Raw genomic sequence first — 24418 nt, 5'->3', positions numbered from 1 at the left:
TCCCACTCCTCTAATATTCTAAACAAGCAGGGACATTCATCTCTTTGGCACCTCCTCTCCAGAACATTTTTGATGGCATCCTCTCCCACTACTTGCGAAGTCTGATAATAACATGGAACAGCATTATGTATGTACCTGCTCTGTGGTTACAGATTGGTCTTTCCCTGATATACATTTTCCATGGCTACATAACATTTTCTTGTGATCCTCACTCAGTTCTGCACGATCTATTACAGCTGTTATAAGAAGCAGTTTCAGGTAGTCCATTAGAGACACAACACATTTTATCACACCTTATCAGTATCTCAATGACCATTTAAAATTCAGCTACTGACCTGATATTCTTTCAGTGCCTTACAAATAGATTTGATGGTCTGAGATAATTTTTCTAAAGGACAGATATCTCCATTACAACTCATCACACAATTTGGCAGCTTGCTATTAAATCTCAGCAGAGGTACCAAGGACGAGTACATATGGAAGTAGTCTCATCTCGTCCATGTCAAAGCCATGAGGATTTATAAGGGAAACCCTGTAGTGCTGCTGTCACTGATGCCGAAAAGAGGGATTTTGCCACTGAGCTTGGAAAACCAGAAATCTTCAAGACATTATAATTTATTAATATCCTATGTTGGTTGACTTACACTACAGATACTAGTATGTAATTTATTTTTACAGTATGACACTCTCTAAGCCTGTACAAATGGAAGGGCCCTTTCCCCAAAAGCTGAAATGGACTTTATCAGTGCTATAGGGATTTGAATAAATAAGGGAAAAAGGAGTAGATGCAAAAGTTCACAACATATGCTCATTATCCAGGTATTTTTGTAAGTTTTACATTGGATCTTTCATCCCTAAAAATATGTACATCCATTACAATCTTGGAACAGCATCTGAAATACAGCACACAGTGATACTCGACTGTGCTGAGAAAGCAGGGATGTGTGGCACAACATGAGAGTTTACAGTGACTCCAGTTGTAGTGTTTTGCTTGAGAAGTGAAGTCAGTTATGGGGAAAGACTGAAAGACAAGCCAAGCTAGGAGAGCAGGGTACTGATCATGCATATGCACCAGATGCAAACTTAGCAACTGTAAAGAGGAATCAGATGTACAGTCAAGGTACTAGAGACAATCATGCAAATAACTTGGGTTTGTAGACTGTTTTTGATACATCCTTTTGGACTGCTATGGGCTGTATATAATTAACTTTGCTTGTCTCTGAGAGCTATACTGAAACCACTCCAATCAGCAGTGCATGGGCCTACTCCTTTTAACACTTTGGAAATTCTACCATTGCTGTATCAATTTTGTACTGTACACACTCAGATTCTCAATGAGCTTGACTTGACTTCAGTGCAGCAATGCTACATTAAATGGCTATTTTCTAACTCATAGATCTGGAAAATGGGGTTTAATCAATGACCATCAGACCTTGTGCTCCCTTCTGGCATAAAATGCCTTCTTTCATCCAGTGTTCTGTATTGTGGCTTTAATAAGTTCTGATTGGCATTTGGCATTGAGTTACAGGAGCATGGAGGCCTTATTAGCAGGAAGAAATGGAAGTACTACAAAATAAAACAATTAAGTGGGACAGGATAACTCACAGCATTGTGTCAGACTGTGTCATGCTTACATTTCACTTCATGGTATTGAATTCCCCCTACAAGTACAAGGAGATACAGCAAACAAAGGTAAAACACTTCTCTGCTTAGGAAATTGTCCTTGAAGGTTATTTTCTATAATTGGAGACCACATCCTAAGGGGCTCTGAGCATGTGCATTTTTCCTTGCAGTCAAAAGGCCTAGTCATAGGCTTTTTACTATATTCACTTCAGTTTTAAAAATACCTTATGTACAAAATCTGTTCACCACTTAGTTCTCATTTAATTCTTCACATGCTTTTTCCTCTCCTTTTGCCCCTGCTAATAAGATCAGCCTACCTCAAACAGGTTCAAGTAGGCACTGAATGACATAAAACCTCTTATGTGCTCTGGTAGTAAAAAAATTTCTCTTGAATTTCCTTCCAATGTTTCAACATTGCAAAAGAAACTGACAACCCAATTCTGTGAGCTGGAGGTGTCGTGGAGGAGTCCTAGACCTGAAGGTTACTGAAACAGAGCTACCACAGTTCATTCATGAGGTTCTCAGCTTCTCAGGAACCAAGCACATGATGCCTTTGTCCAGGCATTGTCAGTCTCAGAAGATTAGGAACAAACAGGTCGTTTGCATAAGGCAAAGTGCCCAGGCATGCCATATTACTGGTGGGAAGAACCACAGTCTGTCTTCTCTAGACCATAAAGAGCTGACAGTAAGGCAATATAAATATGCATTTTTCTTCAACTTTTACTTTGAGAACAGTCACATATTTTAAAATTTTACTTCCTTCTTACGTATATTTCAGATATGAACTATCATGAATCAGTTGTTCATCTCAAAATTTCACAGCCACATAAAATCACGTAGGACAGATAACTTCTATACCAACACAATTTTCATTTATTCTCTCCTTCCCCCCCCCCCCCCCAGTACTTATTGCATTTCCTCTGAGTCTGTTCTAACATAACATTGAAAAAATACATATAGGGAATACTGGACTACATTTTTAGGAAGGATACCGAGATTTCCTAATTCAGAAAACGGACTCGAAATTTGAAGGCAGTTTGACAATTAAAATTTACTTGCTGCAGCACTCAGAACAGTACTTGTGTATTCAAAGCAGTATTCTCATCTACTTAAATACTCCCTCATCCTCTTTGATTTGTTAGGAATCTTTTCTCTTTTGCTAAAGCGTTCTGGGTTCTTCACCGATCCCTGCAATAAGAACCATAAGGGCAACCAGACACAGACATGACTGTTAGTTACCAAGGTCATAGCTAATACTTGCACAGGTGAAATAAAATTCTTTTTGCTCTTTTCTTGTCAAATGTGCCTGCAAGTGAGAAACTAATACACTGGGGTATGCACACATCTACGTGCTGTCTGTGAATAGTAAGATTTTAATGACATCTGGGGCTCAATGGAGTAAGGACTTACGCTTGGAATGTTTGTCACAGAGAGCTGATGCCCTCATGTCGCAGAGTCTCAGGGATCCTTTGCTGCTGCTGTAGACAAAGAGATTGCAGTGATGGGGATGGAACTCAGAGGCTGTAATCACTTCCGTCAGGTCCTCCATGTTGGCTGGCTTTATATCTACAATGTCTGAACGGAAGTTTCATCAAGGAAAATGCAGATGTCTGCAGGTAAACCATGACTCTCACTTGAAGGAAGCATGCAAATGTACAGACATGTAATGCTTTTAAAGATATACTCACTTTTTTGGTAGTAGTGCAGTTTTAAATTTCCATACCTGGCCCACTTAGACCAAAAAGCAATGTCAAACTCAAAGTCTGCATGGTTTTACTGCAGATGCCATTAGCAGGTCACCATTTGTCCATGCTGTGCAAACACATCAAAGAAACAGTGTTGCAGGGATATAGAGTTCTCAGCTTCATTGAAACTGACAGAGAGCAGGTAGCTGTATCTCCTGAACTTGCTATTGAAACCACTGCTCTATCCCAGATAATACTGACTGAGAGGGAACAATGCACAGCTCAGATCTGCTCACTCCAGGTAAGGCTCACTGGCTTTTACCATCATACAACTTAAGCTAAAAAATAGATGTAGCTTAAGGTAAAAGACTGGGGAAAAAAAAGTACTTTTTTTGCAAAGGCACATGTGGCAAACACAGAAGTATTTATGTAAATAATTTTGGGTGAATCTATACTAATACAATTTCCTTTAAAAAAAATTATGCATGCTATTAGGTTTGCTATTTGAATACTTACAAGGAAGTATCTGGAATGGCAGTCTTAGGCTTTTATGTAAATGACGCCCACTACCAAAATCAGGATGAATTTCTGTGACTGAGAATCCTACACCTGAATCACTTACGTGAACATCATCTGGAACAAAAATACATCAAATATCTACTTTCCCAATCACAAACTTGTCAGCTGGATGACCAACGATTACCCACATGAAGGGTAACTCACATGGTGCCTCTAACACTTACATCTCCACTCATACACATCACCTGCCTTAAAACCCAGGACCCACACTGAGCCTGTGTTTGGAGGAGAAGGCCAGTTCATGGAAGACTGCTTACAGAGAAAAGAATGAAAGTAAGAGTCTCATGAGTGGGCTGTAAGAAAGCAGTAGATACAGAAGCATAAAATGAAAGAAGGATATATATGTAAAGCAGTACATTTAAATAAGATTGTTCATTTTCACATGGCCCCCAGCAATCTGCTACAGATAAGCCATCCAAATGTTAACAAATCCTTCGAACAAGAAGAGTGAGTAACATTACCCTATTTTACTGATGAGTTTGTGTAAGAAGCAATAAAGGATTTGCATAAGATCACATGGGAAATGCATGACAGAACAAACTCAGATCTACTGAGTCCCAGTGCAGTGCCCTAAACACAAATCATCTCAGTGCCTGGATTCCCTGAACATAAAATTTGAATCAGCTGACATTCAAAATTTAAACATCTCAGAGGAAAAGATAAATGAGAAAATCTGTTTTATTGATGGCAAGAGAAATCATATATCATGGTACTAAGCCTGTTTCTGTTGCCACTGTGTCCACTTCCCAAATGGAAGACCAATCAAAGACCTTTGATTGATTTCTGTGGGAATGGGATACAGTCTATCACCACCTTTACACTCTATACTTTGAGCTTTCCCAAAAATATAGGTCTGGAACACTACAGTGAAATAGTACAAAAGATTCAGAGATAATTATCTTGATGACTGTGCATACATCACACTGTTGTGGTTTTTTTTTTTTCCCCCATAGGGTTTAGAAAGGAAAATATCAGCAAAACTATTAATATCTTATGACATTTAATAACAACTGGGAATGAATTAATGTTGCATTTTAACTGAATTCCTATTTACTTGTACTATCACATTTGCATCCATCTCCAAGAATCCATCATGATTAATATAAGTGCAATGAATGTTAAGATGTAGAAACACTGATTTATGTATTTTATAAAGCATCAACAAATAATCCTGAAAAACAACAGAAAAAAAACCCCTTTATTCAGTTATGTGTATTTGGTGAATTTGTCTCAAGAAACACCTTTAAGTAAAAGCAATTGCTTTCAGGGATTGAATTGCTTTGTGGAGTTCAGAGAAATTATAGTTACTCAATAGAAGAATTTCACCTCTCAGCAGAGAGATAAATAATTGCTGAGTGATGAGAAAGATATAAAATATAAATGGAGTATGTGAAATAGTCATGGTAAGTATCATTTTTCTGGATGCTGAGGACACTATTGATGAATTTCCTTTCATTGTGTAAAATGAATAAACCTATGTTGAATAATGAAATTAAATATTCTATCCTCCTGCCAGAAAAGCAGAAAATACTTGAAACAGACTGCATTTCCAGATGTGATCTAAATCTCCACTGAGAAAGAACCTCATTTGCCTACTGAGGATCATAGCAAAAATGAAAATTCATCATTCCACTAGATTTAGAAAAATTAAAACAATAACACTGTGTTGAAGTAAACAACCAAGGGACTACAGAGGCGCAGAAGAGATTTACCCCAAATGCATTTGTAATAATAGACGGAAAAACAGCCTTTGTTTTGACAGCTATAGAACCCAATATATCAAAAGAAGAATATGTCACACAGAAGAACATTGTCCTCCTCTCATGATTTTTGCCATCTATTTGAAAACAATCAAGTACAGCTTGACATGTGATGTGTGGGAACTGTATTTAAACTAGCATGACATGGTAAGGGCAAGCATCTCCCATGAGACATTTCTCATTTCTATTTTTCTATCTTCCCTTTGTGTCTTTTCTTCCTTTTAAGTACAGCATTGCATGGCAGGAAAAAATACTAAAATTTAAAAAAAAAATTGGACCAGACAGTGTGCTTCAGAAACAGGGCGTTTGGTGAACTTGAAAAGCACGCAACAGAGGGAATCTGGCAGAAATTGATTAAATGAAAATTCCACTGCTAAAGAGAAAAAAACTATGGTAACGGCACAAATCTGTAGAGTTGTCTCTGCTTGCCCCTGCAATTGGATCTTGTGGAGGGTTGTCTCCAGGGGGGCATGGTCCTTCTCCCCCACTGCACTCATCTCTGAAATACCAGTCACATATGACTCTTGTTGTACCATATGTGATCTGCTTCATTTTCAGAATATGGATAAAACACCTAAGACCAAAGGAATCTAAGACAGAAAGAACAGAGTGTTCAGTTCACCACTGGCAGTGTACTAGGATATAATTCTGTTGTCCTAAAACAGTCAGTGTTTCTGTGCCTTAACAGGGTACAAATTTCCCCTAAGAAAATGAAAAATATCTTCATATTGCTTTGACTCCCACACATGCTTGACAAGAGCAAGGCATTTTGATCCCTGGTAGATACTTGCACTAATGGAAGGTTGAACTGGCACCTTGCCAGTGATGGGCTAGAATGCATTGGCAGTCTTTTAATTCATTAACATTAAAACAAGGAATAGAAAATATCTTCTTGCTTGCAAGAAACAGAACAGGTCCTTCCCCCTTAACTATTTGATATCTTACATACCAGATCTGTCCTCCCCTGCTTGGCTCCATGAAACAGGATAAAGCTATGAAGAGGCCAGCAGACTTTCTAGATGCTCTCCACACCAAAATGGAAATGAAAGGTCAAGTACACTTGGCAACTACAATGGTGAGAGATGATGTTCTTACAGTTGGGTTAGTAGAGCTACAAGGAAAGGCAATTTTGGGAAAGGCAACAAAGCTACTCCAAGCAATACAGCCTTAACTTTGGCTGACCATCTATGTTGCCTTCCCCAAACTATTTAAGAACAGAAGTATAACAAAGGAGAGTGAGCAGGGCAGGGCCTGGCTGTGAGGAGGCTTTAGGGAAAGATCTGAGAGAGGGCAAAGAGGGAGAGAAGAAAAACACTAAGAGAGGAAGGAGGGAAGAGCATAAGGAAAGGCATGATTAAAATCCTGCAATGATATGCAGTGTGAGGAATGTGATGTGAGTACATGATTCAGCTACATGGTATGTTTAGTTCTAATCCAGTATTTTGTGCTGCTGTTGTGCAGCTGATAGCAAACTGAGGATAACAGGAGGAAGAAAATTTGTTCCGTTGCCTCTGGGCCACTGATCTAACAGAAATATTCCCCTCTGGGAGAAGTCACTCCAGAAAGTTCTTTTTATTGCAGGTTACAAAGTTGACCCTCACCTTGATCCAAAATTCATATTAAGCAGACTCCTCCTCTTGATCAGCTAGAATATAAATGAGCATGCCTGCTTTATGCTCATGCCAAAACATGTATAATGAGAATGTGGAAAATACATAGGGTTCCTGCTGAGCAAAAGAGGTCTCAGAATAAGTTTCCTTGTATGATAATGAAAACATAGCAGCCTCCTTAAAACAGATTAAATTCCCTTTGAAGTGAACAGTATGCATAAAGAAATAGCTGCTTCATCTTCCCAAAACCATCGAGGAATTCTACGAGAAACTGAATTTGGTAGAGAACAAATTTGCAACTCGCAAGCTATGGCATATAAAGGATTGAATCTTCTATCATTATTTTGGAATAGTTTTTAAATGACTTGTGGGTTCACTGCAAGAAGGAAATTTTTTTTTTTTGTGGTCAGAAGAAGGCTTGAAAAAAAAAATTACTTGCCCTCTCCCCCTTTATTCAACTGCAATGGAGGAGGAGAGGCTTTCTTTAGAAAGCCAGACAAAATTTTCCATAGTAACTTCACAAGAAAAACAAAACTCTCATCTTTCTTATTTCAGTATATGCTGATATGACACTTCATTTTTATCCCTGCGTGGGACTTAGGTTTTTGCAAATTTAAGCACTTTCAAAAAATAACCTTTGGCATAACGTCTTACCAAACCTGGCTGTTCCCTGTGTTTTCTACAGAGGTTTGTTCAGGCTACTAATTTTGTCTGCATCTCACACCTATATTTCAGCCTAGCTCTAGAAAGATTCAGTGACTAATAGTTGAAATCAATAGCAATTCATGGAAGCTGCCAGGGCTTCAGTTTAGAGTAATTGATTACTGTGGTCCTGCTGAGGCTCTACACTTTTAATATAAGCATTTCTCTGAGTGGTTTCCTCTGTTAGTCATTTAGTGCACACTATTTTCATTACAAGGAGGGAACTGTGATGCTTACAAATCAAGCTCTACCAGTTTTACACTTCCTACATGATGGTTATATCATTCCTACACCACACGCCAGCTGAGAAAACGAATTCCAAATGGCTCCAGTCTTCTTCCAGGCTGGGTACATCAGGCCTTGACAACATCATGATGTGATTACATCACTCTTATTATCAATGAAAGAAGCAAGCCCTAACTCTTAATTAACCATCAACTCACTCCTTTCTTCCCATTTCTTACAGATAAGCTGTATGTTTTCACTGTTGAATGATAATTCTACAATAGGCATAACTTGACAAGTATGGACAGCACTGAATAGGGTCAAGCTTCTGAATCTCTGTATTTCAGGCCTGTTGTCCAAGAGCCAAGGGTTCCTGGACTGAACTGTCAGTAGGTTAATAGACATGGCCTTTTCTTCAAATTCCAGTATTTTACCTTAGGCAAAGAGAGTATTTGTATTCCAAGTACTCCTAATAGCCACAGTGTCAATTTTTTCAATCGCACAGCATTTGCCCAGTGCTCCAGTAAAAGCATGTACTACATGGGTTTTATTGTAAGCCCAGAGAGCTGCATTTCGAATGATACATTTCTGTATCATTTGACTCTTCTGAACCACAAAAGCAGGAACTGCTGCATAAGCGTGTGCTCCTCTCCACTGTCTGGAACCTAATACGTGTTAATGCAAGGTATCGATCCATACTAAGTGGTACAATGTCAGCCCAATTCCATTTTTAATTTCATGGTCTTTATAACAGTGATTCTTCAGACATCATACTGGAGTTGAGAACTCTGACAACAGTCTCACACTGGTGGTGATTTGCTGAAAATACCAATTTAAATGACGTGATTTTGACTGGCAATAAAATGTCTTTATCAAAGGTGCTCCGACAGTGCCATTACGATAGTACAAAGGCTTCTGCATTTTTCCTCATATCAGGATTATGAAATACAGAAAGAGTAAAAACCACTATGGGGCCTGGTAGCTCTATGTGGCAGGCCAAACCATAGCCAATTACATTAGGTGCTGTGCAAACACAAAGTAAAGGGATTGCTCATGATATAAAGGACATGTACAAGGGAGCATACAAAGAAGAGATTAAGTAATGTTAACACAGCTCTGTGGACTTCTGAGGTTTCTTATGTCAAGGATTACAGCCTAAGCTAGATGAGAAAGTGCTGTTAGTGGAAGAAGGAAAGTCATGGTCACAACTAAAAGGCTGCAGTAGCAATAAACTTGCCAGCTATTCAGCTAGAACTACCCATAAAGAGATTTTGGCCATGTTGAGGTTGAGATCTAGCTCATCCAGAAAATGAGAATATATTCAGTACATCCTCCTGTGTTATTGGCAGTGCACTTTTACACAGTGTGGGTAATAAGGTGTCTGCATGCTGGAATGACGCTCTTTGGGCAATGGCCTCACATCTATCCTCAGCATACCACTGTCAGTACAAGATGGCCCATGTCTCCTCACAGTCTAGTATGTAATGCTCCAGCCAGAGTCAAGCCTAATTTTGCTCTCTATTTCTGTCTTCGAACATCATAAAACTTACAAGACACGAGGAGCACAAAGGTGAACACTCAGACCCTTTCTACGGGTTTAGGAACCAAGATGTTACTGATTTATCTGGCAGCTGCTAGAAACCAGAGTGCCTCAGGATGATGGAACAAGAGTTATTCAAGAATGTAACCTAAACATCAAACTTCTGAACCAAAGCTGAAACTCCTGGACTTCCTGTCTCAAGTTTCACTTGGAACTGGAGATACTTGGCAAGAAGTTAAAAGTAGTATTAGAAACATTGTCCATTCATTAAGTTTAAAGCAAAGTAGAGTCAGTATCAGTGCTAATGTTTTACAGAGAATGAAACTGAGGTGTGAAGTGGGAAAGGCTTGGCAAAGGTCAATTTAAGAGCCAGCAAGACCAATAGCTCTGGATTCTGATCTAGTGGTCTCTCTCCTCCCTACCTGCAGCTGTCCAGTCATGGGAGTATTCACTCGGTTCTCTTCTTGGTTAATTGCTTTTGAAAGGTTACTATTATTCTCATTATTACATTTTTGTGACTGTCTCCCAGAATGCATACTGGTCTAAAGACTCACTCTGAATTTGAGGGATCTCATTCTGATTTTTGCAATATCAGAATTACTTTGCATTCCTGTTATCGTGGTAGGATAAAAAGAGACAGCAGCAAGGAAGCCCTGAATCTCCATTACACAAATATTACTTGAAAAAAGAATCAACATATTTTAAATGTACTTAGTAAAATTTTATGAAATTGCTTTTACTGCCACAAATTCAGCAAACATCAGACTTTGCTGTATTCAAGTTACAGAAAAACAAATCTAATATATAGGAGAAACTGCCTATGGAGTAGCTGCAACATTTGACTAAGTGTTGAAAGCAGAGAATTGTAGAGTAGCACTGCTAGGAAAGAGACTATTTTAAATGGTGCAAGTCACATTCAAACTTTATCACAGATAGGCCTGCTCATACACATTGCAACCAATGATTTACTTAGACAATAATTAATTTAGAAGTAGATACTGGAAAACTTTAATTTATTTAGGAACTTAATTATTGCTTGTTTTTTTTGAACAGAACACCCACATTTTCATCTGTAGACAGAGTCACATGCCTGCTTTAGCAACACCCATATGCATATTAAATCTTCAAGAGCAAAGACATCATTATCTGCAAATACACAGCTGAAAGAAAAGGGGATGAATCAACAGAGGAAGACTTGCCTTTGTAAATGCACACCTGCAGTCACTCAGTCACTGAAAGGCTGCAAAGTCATATTTAGTTCCTATATTTGCATATGAATTGATTATGATTTGTCTGAAACTAATGTTACACTTGGAACACAAATACCAGAAGAGCCTCAGGTACATATAAATTATTAATAGAAGAGCCTTATTAAGTCCGCCAGCTTAGCTTCTCTTAGGCAGTGCTGTTCTACTTAGTATGGTTAAGTGGCACCATGTACTACATAGTGGCAAGGGTTCCAAGAAATGAGTGATTCAACATCAATAAGGGAAGGATAATTTATAAACAAAAGCAATATAATCTCATCATTCATAAACCTTTCCTGAAATACATTAGATGCTTAACAGAAGCATCTAATGTATTTCAGGAAAGGTTTGTGAATGATGAGATTATATAACTGAGAGGGATCTACTTAGTTTACTGAAGAGAGTCCCTGGTAGTACAGAGAAATATGACATACAAAACTTCCCAAACTCCATCTTAAAAGTAGACAGGGTTTTTTTCCCACATGACTTGGAAATGAGAGATAAAATGTCTTTTTTTTTTTTTTTTTTTTTTTTGAATGAATAATCTATATGCTAACAGGTAATCCTATCAAGAAATTTCTTCTTGGTAATTACTAATATCCCATGCAGCTGAGGAAGATCTGTCTCTTAAATAAAAGCAGCCACAGAAATTCCAGCTGAAGAGTATAGACTCTTTAGAGCATTTAGAGCATAAAAGTCTCTCCTTCCCTGCATGCTTGTTATGGGAGTAGTAAAGTGAAACTATCTTCAAAAATAGCCAGATACTTCAAAAATAGCTACTTTAAAAACACTAATAAAAGCTTACATTCAAATCACCTATATTACATCACACAAGATACCTGATTAAAATCATGTGGCAGGACTTATTATCTAGTTGCTTCATTTATTTGAAAGGATTTCCAAAAATGCCACCAGCCTGCAGTGAGTATGACAACAGTCAAAATAGACTTATTCTAAAATCTGGTGCTATAACTTTGTGAAAGTTAATATGGCCTTTATTTACAGAACATTTCTGTTTCAAAGGCCCAAACTACTGCAATTTCACAAGCAGTGGAAGTACCAAAGTGCACTCCTTACCAATGTGTACTATGACAACAGAAAACAAAGCAGTGTCTGCATTAATGAGAGCGTCCCAGCTATTTTAATAATGAGAAAAGCTTCCGAGGTTTCAGGTTCTCACTGCTCACACAGAACACAGAGGTACAGACTTCAAGCTTGACAATACCTGAGAAGACCACGTGAGCATTTTTATGACATCTGTCTTCGTATGGAATACTCTTCAAGCTAAAGATTTTTTAGCTAATGAGCAAAGCAAGTTATATTTTCTTCTTTTTTATGTTAATACTCTGAGAAAGACTGTGCTTTGCAAGGTTAATTTCAAGTCCAAACTCGCATGGGAATTAGAATAATTAGACTCATTTAAGAGAATTCTCCCCTCTGGCAGAGCTGATTAAATTATTTATACATTATCTTTTCATATAATTGCACCTAGAACTGTGTAAATGGGTTTTTTTGTCTAACTTTCAATAAATTCATAATACACATTTTTCAAGTTGGATACACCGACTGCACCTGTGACAACAGAGAATGGCTCATTTTCAAAATGCTTCAATGAGAAATTAATCCGGAGGGAAACACAAGCATGCAATTTAAAATCTTCCACAATGACAACACTGATTAAAACTCATCAACTGAAGAAATAAAATTAGTAAGACAATAAATCTTGGACTGAATCCTGTTACCCATTTCCACAGGAATAACTTCATTGACTGCAGTCACATTACACTAAAATATGAGTGCTACTTAGATGAGGATCAGTTCCATGATGTGACCCTTTATCTGTAATTTAATATTCTTTGCCATAGTTCCGATGTCCCTCTCTGCTGAGGATCTCAGATTCTGGATAACACCTGAAAGTTCTAATGGAATAAACCACTAGGGTGAAAAAAGAAATCTGGGGGTTGATGCTAACATTCATTTCAGCTCTATTAAGTACACTTTCTCTCTACAATACCAATAAACTTGAGAAAGATTGAGATAATGATATTTTAAAGGGGATTCCTGATACAAAATAGGAACTTGTTTGCTACAGTCCCTATTAAATTGGAAAGCAATTGGCTCTGTGGAGATCTGTGAAAAGACATCTTTGCACCTATTGCAAAATTTTAAGTAGCTCCTAAAGTTGCATTGACTAGATCACTCAACAAACACAGAAATTCAGTGAAATCCCAGTTGCGTTCTTTAATGCACTATAAAGGAATTCTGAAATGGTTTTTACAGGCTCAGGATTTCACACTGTTCTTTATAATTTTCTACAACTCCAGTCAATTTTCTTTTTCCTTTTTACAATTCACTATACATTTTTAAAAAGTAAGAGTATTCTAATGCCTCTGGCTATGTTTTTCCTTACCTCTGCAGAAATGAAATAATAGGTATGGGTCTCTATATGGAGACAGCTGCATTAGAGAAGACACAGGGCTAGATAAAGAAATCCATTAAAATAATAACATAATCACATACTTATTCATTCAAGTTGTGTATGGACAAGAGTGATAAGTAAGAAAATTATGTATTCCGATGAACAAATTAATATTTTTATTAAACAATAGATCTGCAGTGCAGTAATTCTCCAAGGCTATAGCTATGCTCAAACCACCTTAAATTAACTTCTTTAAAAGCAACTGCAAAATAAGGAAGACACTGGTCATTGCCAAGAATGCAAAGGCCTCAGCTGTAATTAGGTTTTCACAGCCAGATTCAACACATCCAATTTATTTAATTTGGAGGATGGCTATATAGGGAATATTTCCATAACTGTCCCATGCCCTGATGACACTGGTATCACACACTCCAGCCATACACTGTCTGCTTTTGCTGCAATACAGATTTCAGCTGTATGGCCAGGAGGATCTCATTCAGGGATTCAATGCTAAGATACTGCTTAACTAGCTCTGATATTGCTCCTTTGGCTATCAGTCATGCTCTGTCATCCAATTCTCTCTGACTGGCTGACAGACAAATTCCTAAGATAGGAGTCAATTTAAGGTGATCAGAATAGTTAAAAGCAATTGTTTCTGACAGGGATCCTCTGGCAAAGTGTCCTCTGGCAAGAAGCAAAACCAAACAAAGTATTGAAAGACCACTTCTGCAAATTTATTCACTGCTTTCAGAGCTCCCTAAATCTGAACTTATAGATGCTTAAGAGATCTCCTAAAAGATGCTAAAAAACTTCTCTGTATTTCTTGAAAACAAATGATCTGTAAGGTCTTTATAGTGCCCACTCACACAGCGTTACTGCTGTAATTACTATCTAGTATTTGAATTACACAGCTAGTTATAAAGACTGCAATTTGCACAACCTCACATATAAATTCACAACTGCTCTTACTCTGAAAACCCTAAAAGCTGTAGTCGATTAAGATATTCTAAATAATGATGACAACATCATTAGAAATAATATTGTATCTGAACTGGATGTAGTTTTACCTCAACAGAAGCAGAAGAACCAATTCAGCACCTGTTTTAGAAGCTGTATCTATGCTAGTGCCTACAAGACAGTCATTTAAGTAATCCTAGAAATGCAGTTCTCTCTTGGCACTTTGCACTGGGGACAAACAGAATTTTTCTTACAAATTAGTCTATTGAGAGTTCATGAAAGGCTCTGTTTACTATCGAGATTCTACGCAGTTCAGAGCAGATGACAACTTACAGTTACACATACTTACCTATTTACTAATTTCATCCCTTGATTGACACTAAAAACATTTCTGGTGTGATTTTAATAAAAGAATCCCCACTGCATTTTCCCTAACAGGCAGCCAAAAACACACACCAAGGACTTGTCCAGACGGACCTGCACAAGCTCAAGAAATGGGCCCAAGAGAATCTCATGAGGTTTAATAATACCAAGTACAAGGTGCTGCACCTGGGTCAGGGCAAACCCCAGTACCAACATAGGCTGGGGGATGAAAAGATTGAGAGCAGCCCTGCCCAGAAGGACTTCGGGGTGCTCGTGGATGAGAGGCTGGATGCACTCACAGCCCAGAAACCAACCATGTTCTTGACTGCATCCAAAGTAGTGTGGGCAGCAGGTCAAGGGAGGGGATTCTGCCCCCTCTACTTCACTCTGGTGAGACTCCACCTGGAGTGCTGTGTCCAGTTCGGGAGACAATATGAATTGCTTGTATTTTCTGCTTACTTAATTCAAACCATCTTGCAACAAGGGGCTATTTTTCACAATTTCAATAACTCCCTTAAATAGCCTTAACACCATCCTATCTATACAGCACTTTGTTGTGGTCCCATCAGAAGCACTTTGTGGAGCTTTACGTTGGGAGTTTGTTCCTATCCTAAGCCTCAGTATATGACCTATGATCTGTTGCCACCCAGACATACCTTTCCTGACACAGAAATAATAAGCATTAGGAATAAAACCTGTAAAAAAACTACAGTACCTGCTGCTAATCTATTAAATACATTGTAGCAAAACTTACTACTGAACTACACCAATGCAAATGACCCTCAAGTTACCAGGTGATCTGGTATCTGCAGTTTCATAAGCAATTTCAAAATAATTTCTTTTTAATGCACAGATACTCTAAGCTGAAAGATCTCAAACCCAAAAGTTAAAAGGCTAAGTCAATGGAACCTGTCATTTTGCAGACCTTTGAGAATCAGATCACTTTAAAACAACCTGAAATAGATCGTGAATTGTTGCTAAATGAGTAACAATGAACTTCCCTCTACTATAGTCATTTTTCTCATGAAAAAATTTTCCATTGCTTCAGATAAGAGTAACATAAATGGAAAATTCTTGGGAAAGACAAGGGTCTAGAAGGCTTAGGGACTACAACTCTCTTCCTAAATTCATCATCAAATGGCTAAATGCTAACATTGGCAAGGTAAACATTCATCTCTGTGACATTGAAGTTTTTGCTTCTTATTGCCTTCTGCAAGGTCAGAATTATCATGCATTTTTTAAGACACTTAGTTATTTTTCTCTGTCCATTAAAGCAAGCAACCCCTAGGAACACTCCTGTTGGTACTCAGTGAAACTCCCTCTCACTGCATTCCGGCAGTTTAGAAATCTCTTAAGCAGGAGAAAAGATACACTGATTTCTATTTCTCCAAAACAAAATCATTTTCACAGCATTTCTACATTTCTGTTACCATTTTTACAAGACTCTCTCCTGAAAAGTCTTCTTCTTCACCTAATACAGAATTAGAGTATGGATGGAAGTAAAAGCAGGATGTCTCTGGGCAACATTCAGATTCTGAGTTGAAATTCCAGTACACCTATTTGGTTCTCACAGTCTTTGTTTAACTGAGTATAAAGTGGTGCTAAGACTGACTAACCTCAATATTTTATTACAATTATTTAAAAATACTCTTATCACAAAATATTTGTGTAAAGTATGTCAATTACTTCAATAATACAGAGGGATTCAGTTTACAGTGCAATGATCAGCAGATGAGAAATGGCAATGCAGCAAGGAATCTAACAGTTAAGTATTGATACTTGGTGTGAACTTCATATATTCACAAGTTTCATGCAATAAAATTTCTTCTTTTTTAGTTTTTATCCTATTTCCTCTACATACTGTTCTTCCCCATGACTTTGCAGGGCACTGGAGCCCTCAGTCAGCATTTCCAGCAGTTTACCTCAGAGTGCAATTCAACATTTTTCAAAATGCACAGAATACAGCTGATCGTACTCAGGTGTAAGTTAGATATGAAAATCTTTGGTTTTGCCATTGTCAACTCTTACTAGAAGACTCTTTTACTAGAGAGCCAGTATTCGCTTCTGAAAAAAGTGGAGTCTAGCGAGGGAATCACATCAAGCCAGAATCTAATCAGCCCACTGAAACAGCTTTTTTCCCCCTCAGTTGTTCACATAGTAGTGTTTTAATGAGAAAGGCAAAGCAACCATTTCTCAATAGTTAGAATAAGAGTGCTCTCCAAACCATGGGATCAGTGTGCATGGCACCTCTGCAATCCTCTAACTTACAGACCTGATTTTAGCTTTGCAGACATCTTCATTCTCCTTTAACGGGGGGAGAGACAGACACAACGCATGTGGGAGAGGGAGAGACTAGGAAGTAAGGAACAAAAGAACACAAATTTAAGGAAAGGCTACTCAAACGTCGCTAGTACCAACTCAGCTGGAATATGACTCCATGGTGTAACACTCACCTTTTAAATACCTAATGGAGATTTGATACCTCTTCTTGACAGAACAGGAAGTGCTAACATGTATTACCCACAGCTCTCAAAAGAGAAAAAAGGTCTGCCAGCTCCCAAACAGAAGGTGTGTTCTGGAGGAAAACAGTGCTGTGCGTGGGGGTGGCAGCAGTTTCTCACACCATACAGACTTGCTTTTCAGAGCACAGAAAATGCATCCTTGTGCACACAGCTTGTGCATAGTCATCCTGGCTCAGGCATTTTTATAGAAACACCCTTATCTCACTCAAGGTATAAACTTGCTCAACAAATACCAAGAGAAGACTGCAGATCTGCTTTCAGTTTGGCATTCACATAGTTAGCACTGAGGCAAGTACAGGGATTTTGTAAGGCTGGCTATCTTCCCCAGCCTAGGCTGCCCCCAGAGCTCTGTATATACCCTATATACACACTACATTCAGATGTGCAGTGGGCTGCCACAAACTTGGTCTCCATCAATGCACCATGTTATTTTGAGTTCTTCTATTTTTTCCCTGTTGTTTACTTCTTAAGTAAATTCATTTTCCCAAGATATGGTGCCTAACAAACTGACTATCCATGATATGCCTCAAATACCAGAATACATTAGACTGTAAGAAGGCCCTATGGTGATTTGCTAATTAGCTTAACCCTTTTGGGACACAGAGAAGGCATTTTTTATTAAAACAGGATAACCCTGGACTATATTGATCTGACTGAGAAATGAGTATTTTAGTCAAGATGAGTCTCAAGATGAGCACATCCTGGAAACAGCAATGTTGTTTCCATAGCAATGCCATGACAGCCTCTAGAGTGAAATAGTGAGCTACCAGGAAATGAAGGGAGTTCAAGTGCTATGAGCTACATAGTTCTGTAAGCAATCCAAATACATTCTCATAAAGAATATTTAGTGCAGCTAGATAGTCCAAAGATTGCTGTTAATGGCAAGTAAGCCTTATCAGTATGCTCCTGGCAGTCCTTTTTTCTCATTCACTTCACCCAAGATGACTATCTAAAGGCTTAACCTATGTGCAACACTGCTAAACCATTTCAGACCAAACATTAACAAGTACAGCAACCCTTACCTTACTTCTTTTCCAGTGCAGAATATCATCCATAATTAAGGTCACTGACTCTCGCTCTCCATAACACAACCAAACACATCAAACCTTTTACTGAAGAAAATCCTAATATGTGCTATTATTTACCAGGCTAACCTTCCCCCTTCCTTTTCTCTCATCTCCTCCTCTCCCTTGCCTCCTCCTGCCCAAACAATACTGAGCAGATCTGCTTGCAAGTGGGAAGCAATGTACAGAAGTCTTGCATACTCCTCATTAAAATTTAGATAGGCATAGCATAAACTCACTTGTCTGCTTTTCACCCCAGTTAGTGCTTACACTAATACAAAAGCAAACCAGAAAAGCGTTAGTTGTATTTTATCTAAGGCTTTACCTAAGAGAAATATTCTGGTCAAATTCTGCAGAACTGACTTAAAATATTTTCCAAAGATTAAAGAACTAATTTAAGATCTCCATTGCTCTGTATTTTCAAAGAAATGAAAAATTATCAGTGATTTGTAAAACTGCTAAAATGATGGTTATAAACAAACTGTTCTCAAATTAAATTCTACAAGGCAAAGAACTTTACTTGTAAAACACCTTAGCACACTGCTGCTGATTCAGTCTTTCTCCAGCATTTCCCATGCAATTTGTGAAGATGTTCAGACACGAACTGAATGTCCAGAAACTCTACCACTGTATTTGTTGTTTGTGTCATTGTCACAACCATCCTCTTGGGTAAACAGATTGTAGGTCATTATATGTAGCAGTGCTGCCTCTGAGGGAAAATAGAAAGACGAATACTCATTCCTGCCAGATCCCTTATTAACAAAAGCCACTTCAAACCAAAATGCTTTCTATTTATTGTTTAAAACACACACTTCAAGGAATCAAGCCTTGAATGTAAAACAGCAAGATGCTTCATTTCCCTTTTGCATTCAGTAAAAAGATGTGAAACAAGCATTTTTAAAACAGCCTCAGCCTCCTCCTGCCTATCCCCCTAAATGCGTTACTGAAGGCACCAAGCCCAGCAACATTCATTTATAATTTAAACTGTTTGCTTGGCAGAATTTTTTCACCTTAATATGTCTAGTCTTAATTGCAACTGGCAAACCCAGTGATTTTACCAAAAAATCATCTGCTTCCAGGAGATTTGTAAGTTGGTCTTCTGAAGGACAGAAATGCAGTTTCAGGGACAGATGTTGTTGTTGTTTTCCAGGGAAAAACACGTCCCTGCAATTTTACAAGATGTACAGGGCTCTATATGGACAGAAAGATACCTCTTGGAAGACTGATGCAAGTTTAACTTACTCATCCCCTTCTTTCAGTTATCATGGCCTCCCAGTTAATTTCCCAATACGAGCAATATTCTGTAACTATCTCACCTTCTTTTGGAATGCCTATGTCAAAATTTTTGTTTAATCAAAGAATTAGGTAAAAGTAATCTGCCTGCTGACCTGGTTTTGACAACTGAGTAGAGACAAGTACAGCTTATATTGTCTGAAACAGCAGTGGATACAGCCTCTAACTCAGCCTGCTCTCCTGAATACATACCGGTATCCAGTCACAAAAGCCAATCTGCTGCCACCATGGGCACCTTAGCAAGAACATTTTGCCCCTAGAACTGATTATCCTGTTACCTAGTGTTACCTTCTATCACTGCCTAAACTCTCTCATCACAGTCCGCACAGATTTTCATTCAAGTGTAAAAGAAGCAGCAATATCTTTATCCCAATCCAAGACAGAAATCCAAGTATCCCAAAGCCACTGTTTCAGTTACAGGAAAAGTTTCCTATCCTAAAACTCAGAAACACTCTTCATTTCTCTCTCCTCATCATTCTTAGAACATACTTAGAAAAGGAGTGTGTCATTATAAATTTTATCATATTTTAAGAGTTAAATCAATGAATCGATCAGAAGTTTTAAAACATATTTTATCAGTAAATACTCAATAACAGGAATGTGCTAATGCTTGAAACAGAGTCCACACAGCTATTCATTTATGGCTGATATTTCTGTCAGTAAGCTCTTAGTGTGGCAAATGACACTAAATCTCATGCTGTCCTCATGAAATATAATAACTATTTACTTGGTTTTTGAAACTTTTCAGGAACATTTGTCTTGGCAATCCATAGTTTATAAAATAGCTTTTAATAAGACAAAAGGAATTGCCAAAGGCAACGCCTTATCTTGCATAAGCATTCTGGAATGTGATCTGTGATCATACACAGGCGCACAGAGATTGCTGTGCTTGGTCTGACCCACTGCTCTGCCTTAGAAGAAAGATGAGGACACAAAATAGAGGAGAACACACAGCAGAGTCACATGTAAATGTTTCCAGGACAGAGAGAAGTCTGAAGGGTGAAGCTGCTGTGAGGAGGACACTGTCAGAGTCACACTGCTACTCCAAATAGGTGTGCTGGCAAATAATTTTCATCTGTCTTACTAAGGAATGGAAGTACAGTTGCTTGGATATCAAGGCAGACATATCTGGACTTTGAAGTCCCACATATAAATTGTTCCTAAATAAACAGTCATATTAAAGAGGGCACCTTTTTAGCTTGTTTAATCTACACAGGTGAAAGACAGAAGAACAATGTGAGTTTAGAAACAAATTGAAGAGATGTTCACTACAATCCCCAGTGTAAGGGCACCTGTCACTTGATCCTGCAAAGGTAATTTTTTAAGGACATTAAGAGTTGTTTGATTTAAAGACCATGTTTCCTGTGACATTAGCAAAGTATGGGTTAAGTTTCCAAGATGAAACCTGGCCCACAAAGGAAGAAATACAATCACCAGAGTCAGAGAGAACACCCCATCACATTGGTGCCTTCTCTTAGGAAATCTGCCCCAACAGGACAACTTCACTTTGACATCTAATAGTCCCTCATGTAAACCCACAGAGACATATTCTTCTAACTCTTTTTGATACACTCAAAAAGAAATCGGCAAAGGAATACAACATTCTGACCTGGCCCCATAACCTATTTCTCTTACCAGTCTATTTATGTTCTGCAAAACACAGAGAATCACTTTTCTTGGCTACAGTCTCTTTTGCTCCCCCTCCAAGACACCCTGTTGTAGTGCAAGGGGCAGCCTCACAGATGGCTGGAATGATTCCACAATGGAGCTTTCAGGAAAACGCCAGCACTTGAAACAGCAATGCCTTCACTAATCACAGGCACAACTCACACAAAGCAGCTGAACCTCACCCCCCAAACTGTGCACATCTCAGGCATTAGGGTTCTGGGAAGCAGGATGATGGAGAATGGGAGGCAAGATCAGGGAAAGGACTGACCCTGCAGCAAAACAAGGTGCAGTAGCTCAGCATGAAATGTCTTCAGGAAATAACAGTACAGAGTATTTTAGTCAGGTAGATAGCTACCATGCAGCTGGCATCTGTTTCCTATTTAAATGTCTTTCACCAACACCATCATTTTTCATTAAAAATTCCCTGATTTTTGCAATCTCTTAGCTGTCTCTTACAATATCTGAGCATTTTCTGTTACAATTACTGCAGAGATTCTGGTAAGTAAAGGTATATTTTAAAACCTGCAGAAAAATATTTTAAAATAGCTGTCTTAAGCCCTATTAATAACATGAACACTGAGCAAGGAATCACAATAAAGGATACTGAAACTCCTATCTGTGATAGCTAAATGCCAGAGGTTAATCCTGAGATCATCAGCTGACATGTATGTCTCACAGTCACTGTTGACGGATATTGAGTTGACATGATAGGTGTGACCATTAGCAAAGATTCTCCGGGGAGTGACTTCTACCATCAAATCCATGGGTTTCAATACAGGCACCTGCCAAAAAAAATACCAAAACACAAACCAAAAAGGGAGTAAGACAAAAATACTCTTTTACTAGGATGATGAAAATTCCAATAGAGAGAAAGCATTTAGAAGACTGCGATACTATAAAACTTTTTGACAGTGTACATAAGCTGAATTTCCCCATGAATTAGTTGCTGGACAAGGCCTTCCTTGCCAAGGAGGAAGGGAAAGACAAGAGAGCCAGGCAGAGCGATGGAAAGCCTGGACTGTGGGAAGGGAGAGACTGGCAGCTGCCACAGGACAGGTCAGTCCCACTGCAGGAGCTACTGTCTCACACACACAGGAGGCTCCAGCAAGCAGTGAAGCACTAGTATTTTGCTTTTGCTAAAGGGTTTGCCATTAGCTGTAGATCATTTAACTGTATTTGTTTTGCTACTTGATATCTCTCTTTGAAAAAACTCAAGTGGTGAAAAGGCTATAATCTCAGCAAAACACAATAAACAGTCTTGCAAAACAAAGCCAACATGACACACTGTACATACACATGTACCCCTGAAAAGCCAATATCACAGATTATCACTTGTCAGTGTGCCCTCGTTATTTCCCTGTGTCATTTGAAAGTCATGCTTCAATAAGTAGACACTCAATTTATTCACTATCAATAAAGCATTAAACACTATAAGCTGTGGTACATGACTGGGACTATTTGATGTTGTTGAACATGCATCAGAAATATCATACATCAATCCACAAGGTAGTTTAAAGAGGAATACAGAGTAGTTAAAGATCTGAGTTTCACTTTCTACTAAAGGAACAAAACAAAATTCAACCTTTGAATTACAGAATATCTCAAGTTGGAAGGGACCCACAAGGATCATGGAGTTCAACTCCCACCCTAAACAGCACCGTCCCCAAGAATCGCACCTCGTGCCTGAGAGCATTGTCCAAACGCTTCTTGAACTCTGTCAGGCTTGATGCTGTGGCCACTCCCCTGGGGAGCCTGTTCCAGTGCCCAACCACCCTGTGGGTGAAGAACCTTTTTCCAATATCCAACCTAAACCTCCCCTGACACAACTTCAGGCCATTCCCTTGGGTCCTGGCCCTGTCACCCCAGAGAAGAGATCAGTGCTCGCCCCTCCTCTTCTCCTCAAGAGGATGCTGAATTCTCAGACTATAAGCAATCTGGAATAATTTTGTTTGCCTAATCATACAGAATAGGTAAATATTCCATTAATGTAGTCATCTTTACACTTTGGAAGCTTTTTTTCCCAATAGACAATATTGGCTTGTTTTGGAGATGGAGGTTATTTGTTTATTTTCAATAATAAAGACATTCTAGTGTTTATACAACATAGCCTTCCAGTTCTAACCTTTAGCCACTTCCTTTGCCACAACATCTGGAGTGAATTCAGCCAAAAAAAGTCTGAGAGCAAAAATTTACATTACTGTGTAGATGATGGATCTCTTCTCCCAAGAAACAAGTGACAGGAGAAAAGAAAATGGCTTCAAGTTGTACTGGGAAGGTTTATATTGGATATTAGGAAAGATTTGTTCACCAAAATTTTTGTCAAGCACTGTAAGGGGCTTCCCCGGGAAGTGGTTGAGTCACTATACCAGGAGGTATTTAAAAGATGTCTAGAAGCAGCACCTGGGGACATGGTTTATTGAATATGGTAGTGGTGGGCTAATGGTGGGACTTGATAATCTTAAAGGTCTTCTCCAAACTAAACAGTTCTATGATCACACATGCTTATATGAGTTCCATGACTGCATCTTTTCAGCAATGCAGAATCTCAGGTTCACCAGAGCACAGATTACTGCAAATCCCATTCTTAAAATAATTTTTTATAAAACTGAAAAAGAGATGAAACTGAAATTTGGTGTACTGTCTTTAACTCAGTTGCTCTGAATGTGGCAAGAACCCTATTCAAAATTAATTGCAAGTAAAATGCCTCCAGCAAACCAGGTTAAAAAACCTTTTATGAAAGCACATTAAATCACACTAAGAGAATTTTATCAGGAACAATAAAACCAACAGGAACTCTCAAAAATATTTGGTCAGTATATCATACAGCATTTGTGACCTGAAAATATACGGCAGATTCAACAGAGTTATCAGTCAGCTAAAGCTTCAGTAAGAATAATCACACAAATGACTAGCATTAGGTACATATTTAAATCCTTTACTGAGTTAGCACTACCTTTTTCATACAGAAACAACTAAATTTTGGATGTGGACAGAAGCTTACCTGCAGTGATGTTACTGTAGAAAGATCTTTAAGCTTTCCTTCTTCATCTTTTAAGTTGTACCCCTCTGGTCTCTTATCTCTTTCAGTAATTTTCCACAATTTGATTGTTTTATCTTTAGAAGAAAAGACAAGTAACTGTCAGCATAGAAATTCTGAATGC

The 24418-nt window shown here is 38.4% G+C and overlaps 1 protein-coding gene across 8 annotated transcripts in view; it reads right to left on the bottom strand.

The window, feature by feature from the left end:
* Nucleotides 1-24418, bottom strand: part of PPP2R2C (protein phosphatase 2 regulatory subunit Bgamma) — a 207936-nt gene that overhangs the window by 27023 nt on the left and 156495 nt on the right. For all 8 annotated transcript variants that reach the window (XM_032108542.1, XM_032108541.1, XM_032108543.1 and 5 more), the window contains 3 exons: nucleotides 24259-24371; nucleotides 21862-22039; nucleotides 3034-3198 (listed from right to left, as the gene is read on the bottom strand). In XM_032108542.1, the coding sequence (XP_031964433.1) occupies nucleotides 3034-3198; nucleotides 21862-22039; nucleotides 24259-24371 (456 nt within the window). The remainder of the gene's footprint in view (nucleotides 1-3033; nucleotides 3199-21861; nucleotides 22040-24258; nucleotides 24372-24418) is intronic.

This window comes from Corvus moneduloides, chromosome 5 (assembly GCF_009650955.1).
Source record: "Corvus moneduloides isolate bCorMon1 chromosome 5, bCorMon1.pri, whole genome shotgun sequence".
Taxonomy (NCBI): Eukaryota; Metazoa; Chordata; class Aves; order Passeriformes; family Corvidae; genus Corvus; species Corvus moneduloides.
Note: the sequence above shows the minus strand (reverse complement) of the source record. Positions and strands in the feature narration are given on the sequence as shown.